Raw genomic sequence first — 16,270 nt, 5'->3', positions numbered from 1 at the left:
TGTGTGCGTCACTCTGTAGTGTCCTCTGGTCTCCAGCTGTGTGCGTCACTCTTTAGTGTCCCCTGGTCTCCCAGCTGTGTGCGTCACTCTTTAGTGTCCCCTGGTCTCCAGCTGTGTGCGTCACTCTTTAGTGTCCCCTGGTCTCCCTGCTGTGTGCGTCACTCTTTAGTGCCCCCTGGTCTCCAGCTGTGTGCGTCACTCTTTAGTGTCCCCTGGTCTCCCAGCTGTGTGCGTCACTCTTTAGTGCCCCCTGGTCTCCCAGCTGTGTGCGTCACTCTTTAGTGTCCCCTGGTCTCCCAGCTGTGTGCGTCACTCTTTAGTGTCCCCTGGTCTCCCAGCTGTGTGCGTCACTCTTTAGTGTCCCCTGGTCTCAGGCTGTGTGCGTCACTCTTTAGTGTCCCCTGGTCTCCAGCTGTGTGCGTCACTCTTTAGTGTCCCCTGGTCTCCCAGCTGTGTGCGTCACTCTTTAGTGCCCCCTGGTCTCCCAGCTGTGTGCGTCACTCTTTAGTGTCCCCTGGTCTCCCAGCTGTGTGCATCACTCTTTAGTGTCCCCTGGTCTCCCAGCTGTGTGCGTCACTCTTTAGTGTCCCCTGGTCTCCAGCTGTGTGTGTCACTCTTTAGTGTCCCCTGGTCTCCAGCTGTGTGGGTCACTCTTTAGTGTCCCCTGGTCTCCCAGCTGTGTGCGTCACTCTTTAGTGTCCCCTGGTCTCCCTGCTGTGTGTGTCACTCTTTAGTGCCCCCTGGTCTCCAGCTGTGTGCGTCACTCTTTAGTGTCCCCTGGTCTCCAGCTGTGTGCGTCACTCTTTAGTGTCCCCTGGTCTCCAGGCTGTGTGCGTCACTCTTTAGTGTCCCCTGGTCTCCAGCTGTGTGCGTCACTCTTTAGTGTCCCCTGGTCTCCCAGCTGTGTGCGTCACTCTTTAGTGCCCCCTGGTCTCCCGCGTGTGGTCACTCTTTAGTGTCCCCTGGTCTCCCAGCTGTGTGCGTCACTCTTTAGTGTCCCCTGGTCTCCAGCTTGTGTGCGTCACTCTTTAGTTTCCCCTGGTCCTCCAGCTGTGTGCGTCACTCTTTAGTGTCCCCTGGTCTCCAGCTGTGTGCGTCACTCTTTAGTGCCCCCTGGTCTCCAGCTTGTGCGTCACTCTTTAGTGTCCCCTGGTCTCCCAGCTGTGTGCGTCACTCTTTAGTGTCCCCTGGTCTCCAGCTGTGTGCGTCACTCTTTAGTGTCCCCCTGGTCTCCACGTGTGCGTCACTCTTTAGTGTCCCCTGGTCTCCTAGCTGTGTGCGTCACTCTTTAGTGTCCCCTGGTCTCCCAGCTGTGTGCGTCACTCTTTAGTGCCCCCTGGTCTCCCAGCTAGTGTGCGTCACTCTTTAGTGTCCCCTGGTCTCCCAGCTGTGTGCGTCACTCTTTAGTGTCCCCTGGTCTCCCAGCTGTATGCGTCACTCTTTAGTGTCCCCTGGTTCTCCAGCTGTGTGCGTCACTCTTTAGTGTACCCCTGGTCTCCCAGCTGTGTGCGTCACTCTTAGTGGCCCCCTGGTCTCCAGCTGTGTGCGTCACTCTTTAGTGTCCCCTGGTCTCCCAGCTGTGTGCGTCACTCTTTAGTGTCCCCTGGTCTCCAGCTGTGTGCGTCACTCTTTAGTGCCCCCTGGTCTCCCAGCTGTGTGCGTCACGCTTTAGTGTCCCCTGGTCTCCAGCTGTGTGCGTCACTCTTTAGTGTCCCCTGGTCTCCAGCTGTGTGCGTCACTCTTTAGTGTCCCCTGGTCTCCCAGCTGTGTGCCGTCACTCTTTAGTGTCCCCTGGTCTCCAGGGCGTACTGTGTCCCCTGGTCTCAAGTGTGCGTCACTCTTTAGTGTCCCCTGGTCTCCAGCTGTGTGCGTCACTCTTTAGTGTCCCCTGGTCTCCAGCTGTGCGTCACTTTAGTGTCCCTGGTCTCCCAGCTGTGTGCGTCACTCTTTAGTGCCCCCTGGTCTCCAGCTGTGTGCGTCACTCTTTAGTGTCCCTGGTCTCCAGCTGTGTGCGTCACTCTTAGTGTCCCTGGTCTCCAGCTGTGTGCATCACTCTTTAGTATCCCTGGTCTCCAGCTATGTGCGTCACTCTTTAGTGTCCCTGGTCTCAGCTGTGTGCGTCACTTTAGTGTCCCCTGGTCTCCAGCTGTGTGCGTCACTCTTTAGTGTCCCTGGTCTCCAGCTGTGTGCGTCACTCTTTAGTGTCCCCTGGTCTCCCAGCTGTTGCGTCACTCTTTAGTGTCCCCTGGTCTCCAGCTGTGTGCGTCACTTTAGTGTCCCCTGGTCTCCAGCTGTGTGCGTCACTCTTAGTGTCCCCTGGTCTCCCAGCTGTGTGCGTCACTCTTTAGTGTCCCTGGTCTCCAGCTGTGTGCGTCACTCTTTAGTGCCCCCTGGTCTCCCAGCTGTGTGCGTCACTCTTTAGTGTCCCCTGGTCTCCCGAGCTGTGTGCGTCACTCTGTAGTGTCCTCTGGTCTCCAGCTGTGTGCGTCACTCTTTAGTGTCCTCTGGTCTCCAGCTATGTGCGTCACTCTTTAGTGTCCCCTGGTCTCCAGCTGTGTGCGTCACTCTTTAGTGTCCCCTGGTCTCCAGCTGTGTGCGTCACTCTTTAGTGCCCCCTGGTCTCCAGCTGTGTGCGTCACTCTTTAGTGTCCCCTGGTCTCCCAGCTGTTTGCGTCACTCTTTAGTGTCCCCTGGTCTCCAGCTGTGTGCGTCACTTTAGTGTCCCCTGGTCTCCCTGCTGTGTGTGTCACTCTTTAGTGCCCCCTGGTCTCCAGCTGGTGGCGTCACTCTTTAGTGTCCCCTGGTCTCCCAGCTGTGTGCGTCACTCTTTAGTGCCCCTGGTCTCCCAGCTGTGTGTGCGTCACTCTTTAGTGCCCCTGGTCTCCCAGCTGTGTGCGTCACTCTTTAGTGTCCCCTGGCTCCCAGCTGTGTGCGTCACTCTTTAGTGTCCCCTGGTCTCAGGCTGTGTGCGTCACTCTTTAGTGTCCCCTGGTCTCCAGCTGTGTGCGTCACTCTTTAGTGTCCCCTGGTCTCCCAGCTGTGTGCGTCACTCTTTAGTGCCCCCTGGTCTCCCAGCTGTGTGCGTCACTCTTTAGTGTCCCCTGGTCTCCCAGCTGTGTGCGTCACTCTTTAGTGTCCCCTGGTCTCCAGCTGTGTGCGTCACTCTTTAGTGTCCCCTGGTCTCCAGCTGTGTGCGTCACTCTTTAGTGCCCTGGTCTCCAGCTGTGTGGTCACTCTTTAGTGTCCCCTGGTCTCCCAGCTGTGTGCGTCACTCTTTAGTGTCCCCTGGTCTCCCTGCTTGTGTGTCATCTTTAGTGCCCCCTGGTCTCCAGCTGTGTGCGTCACGCTTTAGTGTCCCCTGGTCTCCAGCTGTGTGCGTCACTCTTTAGTGCCCCTGGTCTCCAGCTGTGTGCGTCACTCTTTAGTGTCCCCTGGTCTCTAGCTGTGTGCGTCACTCTTTAGTGTCCCCTGGTCTCAGCTGTGTGCGTCACTCTTTAGTGTCCCCTGGTCTCCAGCTGTGTGCGTCACTCTTTAGTGTCCCCTGGTCTCCAGCTGTATGCGTCACTCTTTAGTGTCCCCTGGTCTCCAGCTGTGTGCGTCACTCTTTAGTGCCCCTGGTCTCCCAGCTGTGTGCGTCACTCTTTAGTGCCCCCTGGTCTCCCAGCTGTGTGCGTCACTCTTTAGTGTCCCCTGGTCTCCAGCTGTGTGCGTCACTCTTTAGTGTCCCCTGGTCTCAGCTGTGCGTCACTCTTTAGTGCCCCCTGGTCTCCAGCTGTGTGCGTCACTCTTAGTGTCCCCTGGTCTCCAGCTGTGTGCGTCACTCTTTAGTGTCCCCTGGTCTCCCAGCTGTGTGCGTCACTCTTTAGTGTCCCCTGGTCTCCAGCTGTGTGCGTCACTCTTTAGTGTCCCCTGGTCTCTAGCTGTGTGCGTCACTCTTTAGTGTCCCCTGGTCTCCAGCTGTGTGCGTCACTCTTTAGTGTCCCCTGGTCTCCAGCTGTGTGCGTCACTCTTTAGTGTCCCCTGGTCTCCCAGCTGTGTGCGTCACTCTTTAGTGCCCCCTGGTCTCCCAGCTGTGTGCGTCACTCTTTAGTGTCCCCTGGTCTCCCAGCTGTGTGCGTCACTCTTTAGTGTCCCCTGGTCTCCAGCTGTGTGCGTCACTCTTTAGTGTCCCCTGGTCTCTAGCTGTGTGCGTCACTCTTTAGTGTCCCCTGGTCTCCAGCTGTGTGCGTCACTCTTTAGTGTCCCCTGGTCTCCAGCTGTGTGCGTCACTCTTTAGTGTCCCCTGGTCTCCCAGCTGTGTGCGTCACTCTTTAGTGTCCCCTGGTCTCCAGCTGTGTGCGTCACTCTTTAGTGTCCCCTGGTCTCCAGCTGTGTGCGTCACTCTTTAGTGTCCCCTGGTCTGGGTTTTTATATTACATTAGTCACTTTTATCCAAAGCGACTCACAGACTCAATACTGTGTTCAATTCCCACAGGAGCACTTTGGGGTGAAGTGTCTCAGGGACACAACGACATGCTGACTGCAGTGGGGTTTGAACTTGCTACCCCCTGATTCGAAGTCCAGCACTCTAGCCACCCCTTATTATGAGATCTCTCCAGAAACAGACAAAGTTAGTAAGAAAGGTCCTGAAGCTGTATCTCCTTCCTCTGGTCTGTCAGAGGACGCGTTGAGGACGCGTTGAGGACGCGTTGAGGACGCGTTGAGGACGCGTTGAGGACGCGTTGAGGACGCGTTGAGGACGCGTTGAGGACGCGTTGAGGACGCGTTGAGGACCAGAGCCTCAAGTTAGAGTTATTGATCTGAAGGAACACGTTTATTTATCACTCCTCAGTGTATGGCTCTTTATCACGCGCGGTGTCCTCAGGATCAATAAAGTTAGAATAAACTTGATCAACATCAAGCGTCCAGAATCAATTACTTGAAATACTCGGAAGTACTTTTTATTTTGCTCCTTCATACATACTTCATATCTAAAGAGTCCCTATCACTCTCTCTGTGGTGTTCCCTCTCTTATAGTGTGTTCTGTTGGTTTTAGTGCATGTAAATGGTCAGCAGGAGAGGACTCTTTAAAGTAGAGACACTACATACTGATATACACCTGAACATCAGCAGGAGAGGACTCTTTAAAGTAGAGACACTACATACTGATATACACCTGAACATCAGCAGGAGAGGACTCTTTAAAGTAGAGACACTACATACTGATATACACCTGAACATCAGCAGGAGAGGACTCTTTAAAGTAGAGACACTACATACTGATATACACCTGAAGCACCAGCAGGAGAGGACTCTTTAAAGTAGAGACACTACATACTGATATACACCTGAACATCAGCAGGAGAGGACTCTTTAAAGTAGAGACACTACATACTGATATCATCAGGCAGGAGAGGACTCTTTAAAGTAGAGACACTACATACTGATATACACCTGAACACCAGCAGGAGAGTACTCTTTAAAGTAGAGACACTAACATACTGATATACACCTGAACACCAGCAGGAGAGTACTCTTTAAAGTAGAGACACTACACACTGATATACACCTGAACATCAGCAGGAGAGGACTCTTTAAAGTAGAGACACTACATACTGATATACACCTGAACATCAGCAGGAGAGGACTCTTTAAAGTAGAGACACTACATACTGATATACACCTGAACATCAGCAGGAGAGGACTCTTTAAAGTAGAGACACTACATACTGATATACACCTGAACATCAGCAGGAGAGGACTCTTTAAAGTAGAGACACTACATACTGATATACACCTGAACATCAGCAGGAGAGGACTCTTTAAAGTAGAGACACTACATACTGATATACACCTGAACATCAGCAGGAGAGCACTCTTTAAAGTAGAGACACTACATACTGATATACACCTGAACATCAGCAGGAGAGGACTCTTTAAAGTAGAGACACTACATACTGATATACACCTGAACATCAGCAGGAGAGGACTCTTTAAAGTAGAGACACTACATACTGATATACACCTGAACATCAGCAGGAGAGGACTCTTTAAAGTAGAGACACTACATACTGATATACACCTGAACATCAGCAGGAGAGGACTCTTTAAAGTAGAGACACTACATACTGATATACACCTGAACATCAGCAGGAGAGGACTCTTTAAAGTAGAGACACTACATACTGATATACACCTGAACATCAGCAGGAGAGGACTCTTTAAAGTAGAGACACTACATACTGAAATACACCTGAACATCAGCAGGAGAGGACTCTTTAAAGTAGAGACACCACATACTGATATACACCTGCACATCAGCAGGAGAGCACTCTTTAAAGTAGAGACACTACATACTGATATACACCTGAACATCAGCAGGAGAGGACTCTTTAAAGTAGAGACACTACATACTGATATACACCTGAACATCAGCAGGAGAGGACTCTTTAAAGTAGAGACACTACATACTGATATACACCTGAACATCAGCAGGAGAGGACTCTTTAAAGTAGAGACACTACATACTGATATACACCTGAACATCAGCAGGAGAGGACTCTTTAAAGTAGAGACACTACATACTGATATACACCTGAACATCAGCAGGAGAGGACTCTTTAAAGTAGAGACACTACATACTGATATACACCTGAACATCAGCAGGAGAGGACTCTTTAAAGTAGAGACACTACATACTGATATACACCTGAACATCAGCAGGAGAGGACTCTTTAAAGTAGAGACACTACATACTGATATACACCTGAACATCAGCAGGAGAGGACTCTTTAAAGTAGAGACACTACATACTGATATACACCTGAACATCAGCAGGAGAGGACTCTTTAAAGTAGAGACACTACATACTGATATACACCTGAACATCAGCAGGAGAGTACTCTTTAAAGTAGAGACACGACATACTGACATACACCTGAACATCAGCAGGTGAGGACTCTTTAAAGTAGAGACACTACATACTGACATACACCTGAACATCAGCAGGTGAGGACTCTTTAAAGTAGAGACACTACATACTGATATACACCTGAACATCAGCAGGAGAGGACTCTTTAAAGTAGAGACATTACATACTGATATACACCTGAACATCAGCAGGAGAGGACTCTTTAAAGTAGAGACATTACATACTGATATACACCTGAACATCAGCAGGAGAGGACTCTTTAAAGTAGAGACACTACATACTGATATACACCTGAACATCAGCAGGAGAGGACTCTTTAAAGTAGAGACACTACATACTGATATACACCTGAACATCAGCAGGAGAGGACTCTTTAAAGTAGAGACATTACATACTGATATACACCTGAACATCAGCAGGAGAGGACTCTTTAAAGTAGAGACACTACATACTGATATACACCTGAACATCAGCAGGAGAGGACTCTTTAAAGTAGAGACACTACATACTGATATACACCTGAACACCAGCAGGAGAGTACTCTTTAAAGTAGAGACACTACATACTGATATACACCTGAACATAAGCAGGAGAGGACTCTTTAAAGTAGAGACACTACATACTGATATACACCTGAACATCAGCAGGAGAGGACTCTTTAAAGTAGAGACACTACATACTGATATACACCTGAACACCAGCAGGAGAGTACTCTTTAAAGTAGAGACACTACATACTGATATACACCTGAACACCAGCAGGAGAGTACTCTTTAAAGTAGAGACACTACATACTGATATACATCTGAACATCAGCAGGAGAGGAGTCTTTAAAGTAGAAACACTACATACTGATATACACCTGAACATCAGCAGGAGAGGACTCTTTAAAGTAGAGACACTACATACTGATATACACCTGAACATCAGCAGGAGAGGACTCTTTAAAGTAGAGACACTACATACTGATATACACCTGAACATCAGCAGGAGAGGACTCTTTAAAGTAGAGACACTACATACTGATATACACCTGAACATCAGCAGGAGAGGACTCTTTAAAGTAGAGACACTACATACTGATATACACCTGAACATCAGCAGGAGAGGACTCTTTAAAGTAGAGACACTACATACTGATATACACCTGAACACCAGCAGGAGAGTACTCTTTAAAGTAGAGACACTACATACTGATATACACCTGAACATCAGCAGGAGAGGACTCTTTAAAGTAGAGACACTACATACTGATATACACCTGAACATCAGCAGGAGAGGACTCTTTAAAGTAGAGACACTACATACTGATATACACCTGAACACCAGCAGGAGAGTACTCTTTAAAGTAGAGACACTACATACTGATATACACCTGAACATCAGCAGGAGAGGACTCTTTAAAGTAGAGACACTACATACTGATATACACCTGAACATCAGCAGGAGAGGACTCTTTAAAGTAGAGACACTACATACTGATATACACCTGAACATCAGCAGGAGAGGACTCTTTAAAGTAGAGACACTACATACTGATATACACCTGAACATCAGCAGGAGAGGACTCTTTAAAGTAGAGACACTACATACTGATATACACCTGAACATCAGCAGGAGAGGACTCTTTAAAGTAGAGACACTACATACTGATATACACCTGAACATCAGCAGGAGAGGACTCTTTAAAGTAGAGACACTACATACTGATATACACCTGAACATCAGCAGGAGAGGACTCTTTAAAGTAGAGACACTACATACTGATATACACCTGAACATCAGCAGGAGAGGACTCTTTAAAGTAGAGACACTACATACTGATATACACCTGATCATCAGCAGGAGAGGACTCTTTAAATTAGAGACACTACATACTGATATACACCTGAACATCAGCAGGAGAGGACTCTTTAAATTAGAGACACTACATACTGATATACACCTGAACATCAGCAGGAGAGGACTCTTTAAAGTAGAGACACTACATACTGATATACACCTGAACATCAGCAGGAGAGGACTCTTTAAAGTAGAGACACTACATACTGATATACACCTGAACATCAGCAGGAGAGGACTCTTTAAAGTAGAGACACTACATACTGATATACACCTGAACATCAGCAGGAGAGGACTCTTTAAAGTAGAGACACTACATACTGATATACACCTGAACATCAGCAGGAAGGGACTCTTTAAAGTAGAGACACTACATACTGATATACACCTGAACATCAGCAGGAGAGGACTCTTTAAAGTAGAGACACTACATACTGATATACACCTGAACATCAGCAGGAGAGGACTCTTTAAAGTAGAGACACTACATACTGATATACACCTGAACACCAGCAGGAGAGTACTCTTTAAAGTAGAGACACTACATACTGATATACACCTGAACATCAGCAGGAGAGGACTCTTTAAAGTAGAGACACTACATACTGATATACACCTGATCATCAGCAGGAGAGGACTCTTTAAAGTAGAGACTCTACATACTGATATACACCTGAACATCAGCAGGAGAGGACTCTTTAAAGTAGAGACACTACATACTGATATACACCTGAACATCAGCAGGAGAGGACTCTTTAAAGTAGAGACACTACATACTGATATACACCTGAACATCAGCAGGAGAGGACTCTTTAAAGTAGAGACACTACATACTGATATACACCTGAACACCAGCAGGAGAGTACTCTTTAAAGTAGAGACACTACATACTGATATACACCTGAACATCAGCAGGAGAGGACTCTTTAAAGTAGAGACACTACATACTGATATACACCTGAACATCAGCAGGAGAGGACTCTTTAAAGCTCACATCTGTAAATCCTCAGTGCGTGAGGGGGGGCGGGTCATCCTGTTTCTGAAGCAGAGATTTCTGAGCGGTGATTCAGCCGACGTGTTGAAACTCGCTTTAAAGAGTTCACTTCAGCACAAACCCCCCCGCAGGCTGGCAAAAACAGGGGAACTAAGAGGAGATGAATTACAGATAATAAGACGGGTTGAGTCACACACACCACACACACACACACACACACACACACACACACCACACCATATAAAACATCCATCATTAAATAGGAGTCTAACAAAGGCTGCCGCGGGGGCGAAACCATCGAAACAAAACTTTAATTCATCTGGGTTTAAACGTTTCTGTAGAAGTAACGCGAGGGCAAGTCCACACATATATACACACACATAACACATACACACACATAACACACACACACACATACACACACACTCTTGTGAAATAGCGGAGACGTCCTTAATGGACTTTCAGGAAGCGATTAGAGGAACTATCTGACCTGCAGGACACTCGGAGTTGTTCATGGAATCATGTGCAGATTATCATCGGAGGATAAAGACAGTTAGCCGATAAGGCCGTGTGATTGGCTCTCAGGGAATCAGATATTAACCAAACAGAAAACTGTGAACGATAATGATACCAAGATTAACTTGAATTAACTTTTAGATTTCGTAAAATTAAACACAGCTCTTTCATTCAATCACATATTTTACAGATATATATATTGTCTTTTAATTTATGCATTTCTTTTTAGAATCTGGATTTTGATCCTGATTGAAAAAAACATGACACTTTTTATATTTTTGAACATTTTTCACTTTTTGTTGTTGATTTATTTAATAGTTTTATTCAGTCCTGCGTTACTCTGTTTATTACCTGTGAAGACCCCCTGTGACCAGTAGATCAAAGTGTGTGTGTGTGTGTGTGTGTGTGTGTGTGTGTGTGTGTGTGTGTGTGTGTGTGTGTGGTGTGTGTGTGTGTGTGGTGTGTGTGTGTGTGTGTGTGTGTGTGTGTGTGTGTGTGTGTGTGTGTGTGTGTGTGTGTGTGTGTGTGTGTGTGTGTGTGTGTGTGTGTGTGTGTGTGTGGTGTGTGTGTGTGTGTGTTGTGTGTGTGTGTGTGTGTGTGTGTGTGGTGTGTGTGGTGTGTGGTGTGTGTGTGTGTGTGTGTGTGTGTGTGTGTGGGAGAGAATGAATCCTCTCTTATCTAATCTGTGTGATTAGAAAACGCTTGTTGGCAGTCGACAGTCTTAAAGGTTCCTGCAGCCCCTCTGATAGCGGGGGGTGGGGGGGTCAAAGGTCGGTCCGGCCTTCTCCCCCTGATAATGAAGAGCCTCGTTATCTACCTGCAGACTTCAAGTGAACTTCTAACGCTGCAGCAGATAAACACCTCCATCAAACACGTGTTCACGAGCTGCACGTGTTGACCAGCTGTCAATCAAAGATATATCAAATATTAAAGTGTCTCTACTTTAACGAGTCCTCTCCTGCTCATGTTCAGGTGTATATCAGTATGTAGTGTCTCTACTTTAAAGAGTCCTCTCCTGCTCATGTTCAGGTGTATATCAGTATGTAGTGTCTCTACTTTAAAGAGTCCTCTCCTGCTCATGTTCAGGTGTATATCAGTATGTAGTGTCTCTACTTTAAAGAGTCCTCTCCTGCTGATGTTCAGGTGTATATCAGTATGTAGTGTCTCTACTTTAAAGAGTACTCTCCTGCTGATGTTCAGGTGTATATCAGTATGTAGTGTCTCTACTTTAAAGAGTCCTCTCCTGCTGATGTTCAGGTGTATATCAGTATGTAGAGTCTCTACTTTAAAGAGTCCTCTCCTGCTCATGTTCAGGTGTATATCAGTATGTAGTGTCTCTACTTTAAAGAGTCCTCTCCTGCTCATGTTCAGGTGTATATCAGTATGTAGTGTCTCTACTTTAAAGAGTCCTCTCCTGCTGATGTTCAGGTGTATATCAGTATGTAGTGTCTCTGCTTTAAAGAGTCCTCTCCTGCTGATGTTCAGGTGTATATCAGTATGTAGTGTCTCTGCTTTAAAGAGTCCTCTCCTGCTAGTGCTCAGGTGTATATCAGTATGTAGTGTCTCTACTTTAAAGAGTCCTCTCCTGCTGATGTTCAGGTGTATATCAGTATGTAGTGTCTCTGCTTTAAAGAGTCCTCTCCTGCTGATGTTCAGGTGTATATCAGTATGTAGTGTCTCTACTTTAAAGAGTCCTCTCCTGCTGATGTTCAGGTGTATATCAGTATGTAGTGTCTCTACTTTAAAGAGTCCTCTCCTGCTGGTGTTCAGGTGTATATCAGTATGTAGTGTCTCTACTTTAAAGAGTCCTCTCCTGCTGATGTTCAGGTGTATATCAGTATGTAGTGTCTCTACTTTAAAGAGTCCTCTCCTGCTGATGTTCAGGTGTATATCAGTATGTAGTGTCTCTGCTTTAAAGAGTCCTCTCCTGCTGATGTCCAGGTGTATATCAGTATGTAGTGTCTCTACTTTAAAGAGTCCTCACCTGCTGATGTTCAGGTGTATATCAGTATGTAGTGTCTCTGCTTTAAAGAGTCCTCTCCTGCTAGTGCTCAGGTGTATATCTTGTTCAGGTGTATATCAGTATGTAGTGTCTCTACTTTAAAGAGTTCTCTCCTGCTGATGTTCAGGTGTATATCAGTATGTAGTGTCTCTACTTTAAAGAGTCCTCACCTGCTGATGTTCAGGTGTATATCAGTATGTAGTGTCTCTGCTTTAAAGAGTCCTCTCCTGCTAGTGCTCAGGTGTATATCTTGTTCAGGTGTATATCAGTATGTAGTGTCTCTACTTTAAAGAGTTCTCTCCTGCTGATGTTCAGGTGTATATCAGTATGTAGTGTCTCTACTTTAAAGAGTCCTCTCCTGCTGATGATCAGGTGTATATCAGTATGTAGTGTCTCTGCTTTAAAGAGTCCTCTCCTGCTGATGATCAGGTGTATATCAGTATGTAGTGTCTCTACTTTAAAGAGTCCTCTCCTGCTGATGTTCAGGTGTATATCAGTATGTAGTGTCTCTACTTTAAAGAGTCCTCTCCTCTGGTGTTCAGGTGTATATCAGTATGTAGTGTCTCTACTTTAAAGAGTCCTCTCCTGCTGATGTTCAGGTGTATATCAGTATGTAGTGTCTCTACTTTAAAGAGTCCTCTCCTGCTGATGATCAGGTGTATATCAGTATGTAATGTCTCTACTTTAAAGAGTCCTCTCCTGCTGATGATCAGGTGTATATCAGTATGTAGTGTCTCTACTTTAAAGAGTCCTCTCCTGCTGATGTTCAGGTGTTTATCACTATGTAGTGTCTCTACTTTAAAGAGTCCTCTCCTGCTGGTGTTCAGGTGTATATCAGTATGTAGTGTCTCTACTTTAAAGAGTCCTCTCCTGCTGATGTTCAGGTGTATATCAGTATGTAGTGTCTCTACTTTAAAGAGTCCTCTCCTGCTGATGTTCAGGTGTATATCAGTATGTAGTGTCTCTACTTTAAAGAGTCCTCTCCTGCTGATGTTCAGGTGTATATCAGTATGTAGTGTCTCTACTTTAAAGAGTCCTCTCCTGCTGATGTTCAGGTGTATATCAGTATGTAGTGTCTCTACTTTAAAGAGTCATCTCCTGCTGATGTTCAGGTGTATATCAGTATGTAGTGTCTCTACTTTAAAGAGTCCTCTCCTGCTGATGTTCAGGTGTATATCAGTATGTAGTGTCTCTACTTTAAAGAGTCCTCTCCTGCTGATGTTCAGGTGTATATCAGTATGTAGTGTCTCTACTTTAAAGAGTCCTCTCCTGCTGATGTTCAGGTGTATATCAGTATGTAGTGACTCTACTTTAAAGAGTGTCTCTAAAGGTTATAAAGGACCTTCAGCATGGTCACATGACTTCACCACCGCTAAGCTAAAGTAAAGACGGGGAATGTTTTTTGTGTGTCTGTCGATGCTTTTACTTTGGTAAGAGAGTCACTTCCTGTGTATCTGCAGGTCACTTCCCCAACAAGGCGATGCCGTCAGCCGGCACGTTGCCATGGTTACAGGGAATCCTCTGCAACGCCAACAACCCGTGTTTCAGGAGCCCGACGCCTGGAGAGAGTCCGGGGGTCGTGGGCAACTTCAACGACTCCATGTAAGGCTCTTATTCTGAAAATCCAATCTGTATTCATCTAGAAAACGATAAAAGAGTAAAGATTACCCTTTGACTTAAAACACACTAGACTTTTATTCTGAAAAATATTAATTTAGAAAGATGAACCTTCTTTAAACATCAGCTGCTTACATTTACAGACTTTTATTCTGAAAATCAGCTTGAATTAAGTTAACGATGAAAGAGTAAAGCTGACCCTTCATTTCGACTTGAAGACGAACTATATATTACATAGACTTTTATTCTGAAAGTCTGATTTGATCTTAAATGTTACAGTAAAGTCGTTTTTTAAAGATGGACTCTCTCTGAACTTCAACAGATTTATTCAAACTGTGGTTCTTCAAACTTCAGCTGCTTACATTTGACAGACTTTTATTCTGAAAATAAGCTTCAATTTAGAAAGATGAACTTTCTTTCTTACATTTGACAGACTTTTATTCTGAAAATCCAAACGTCCGTCAGTTCTCTTATTCTTTATGATATCTGACTTTATAACGTGGTGTTTTATTGAACTCTGACCTCTGCTCCAGAATCTCCCGCTTGTTCTCCGACGCCAAGAAGATTCTGCTCTACAGCCAGAACGACAAGAACCTGGAGGGCTTCAAAGAACTGGCCCACGCTCTGAAGGAGCTGCAGGAGAGCCGCTCAGGTACCAGAACCTCTCACAGAACCACAACCTCTAACAGAACCTCTAACAGAACCACAACCTCTAACAGAACCTCTAACAGAACCACAACCTCTAACAGAACCACAACCTCTAACAGAACCTCTAACAGAACCACAACCTCTAACAGAACCACAACATCTAACAGAACCTTTAACAGAACCACAACCTCTAACAGAACCACAACCTCTAACAGAACCTTTAACAGAACCACAACCTCTAACAGAACCACAACCTCTAACAGAACCACAACCTCTAACATAACCTTTAACAGAACCACAACCTCTAACAGAACCACAACCTCTAACAGAACCTCTAACAGAACCACAACCTCTAACAGAACCACAACCTCTAACAGAACCACAACCTCTAACAGAACCTCTAACAGAACCACAACCTCTAACAGAACCACAACCTCTAACAGAACCTCTAACAGAACCACAACCTCTAACAGAACCTCAAACAGAACCACAACCTCTAACAGAACCTCTAACATAACCACAACCTCTAACAAAACCACAACCTCTAACAGAACCAGAACCACTGACACAACCAGGACCAGAACCTCTATCAGAGCCACAACCACTAAACAGAACCAGAACCACTAACACAACCAGAACCAGGACCAGAACCTGGTCTCTATGAGGTCCTGATTTAGAACCAGGTTCAGGTGTCTCTCAGGTTCTGGTTATTCAGCTTCACTGCACTCTGAGAATTTGCTCCTTTGTGTTTTTAATTTGCACTCTGCTCCTTAATCTCTGCCACAAAGAGGGGGGGGGCTGGGGGGGCGGGGGGGGGGGGGGGGAGGTTGGGCTCACCTGAAGGCTGGGAAGAAAACGTTTTTGAGACTTTAAAAAGTGACTGTAAGACTTAAAGCTGATCCAGTTCTGCTAACACTGAGACCTGAAGGGACCTGAAGAGACCTGAAGCGACCTGAAGGGACCTGATGAGACCTGAAGGGACCTGAAGGGACCTGAAGAGACCTGAAGAGACCTGAAGCGACCTGATGAGACCTGAAGCGACCTGAAGCGACCTGAAGGGACCTGAAGGGACCTGAAGAGACCTGATGAGACCTGAAGGGACCTGAAGAGACCTGAAGGGACCTGATGAGACCTGATGAGACCTGAAGGGACCTGATGAGACCTGAAGGGACCTGAAGCGACCTGAAGGGACCTGATGAGACCTGAAGGGACCTGATGAGACCTGAAGGGACCTGAAGAGACCGGACCCCTCTGGGACCAGGGTTCAGTCTGCTAATATGGAAAATAATCTACAAATATAAAATATATAAAAGTGATAATGACAGGTCTGACTCAGGGTCAGTTTCCTCCCACGGTTAGACTGTTAAAGTCCTGAACTCTGTGAAGAGCATCCAGAACATTCCTCTGCTGCATCTTGCTGATTATTTATCTAATTATCACATTACATGTCACTTGTTAGACGCTTTTATCCAAAGCGACTTACATACTCAATACTGTGGGCAATCCCCACAGGAGCACTTTGGGGTGAAGAGTCTCAGGGACACAGCGACATGCTGACTGCAGTGGGGTTTGAACCTGTGACCCCTTGATCCGAACGCCAACGCTCAACCCACTGCACCACACGCCTCGCATCTAATGAATAGTTCCATTCAAAGCAGCGTGAAAAGGAAGGTCTTCAGTCTGAATTCAAAAGGACCTGCAGGTTTCTGGGAGTTTGATCCAGATGTTTGGAGCTGAACTCC

The 16,270-nt window shown here is 46.2% G+C and overlaps 2 protein-coding genes across 2 annotated transcripts; both read left to right on the top strand.

The window, feature by feature from the left end:
- Positions 1–13,723: 13,723 nt before the first annotated feature.
- On the top strand, positions 13,724–14,528 carry abca4a (ATP-binding cassette, sub-family A (ABC1), member 4a; the record flags this gene model as incomplete). The annotated part of the gene is made up of 2 exons (XM_034205167.1): positions 13,724–13,865; positions 14,414–14,528. Coding segments are annotated over 2 exons (257 nt in total), but the record flags the coding sequence as incomplete, so codon positions are not given.
- Positions 14,529–14,532: 4 nt separating this feature from the next.
- LOC117539146 (procyclic form-specific polypeptide B-alpha-like) lies at positions 14,533–15,205 on the top strand (the record flags this gene model as incomplete). The annotated part of the gene is given in 3 exon segments (XM_034205166.1): positions 14,533–14,620; positions 15,080–15,135; positions 15,137–15,205. Coding segments are annotated over 3 exon segments (213 nt in total), but the record flags the coding sequence as incomplete, so codon positions are not given.
- Positions 15,206–16,270: the final 1,065 nt, after the last annotated feature.

This window comes from Gymnodraco acuticeps, unplaced genomic scaffold, assembly GCF_902827175.1.
Source record: "Gymnodraco acuticeps unplaced genomic scaffold, fGymAcu1.1, whole genome shotgun sequence".
NCBI classification, from domain to species: Eukaryota; Metazoa; Chordata; class Actinopteri; order Perciformes; family Bathydraconidae; genus Gymnodraco; species Gymnodraco acuticeps.
This window is presented reverse-complemented; position numbering and strand designations above follow the sequence as displayed.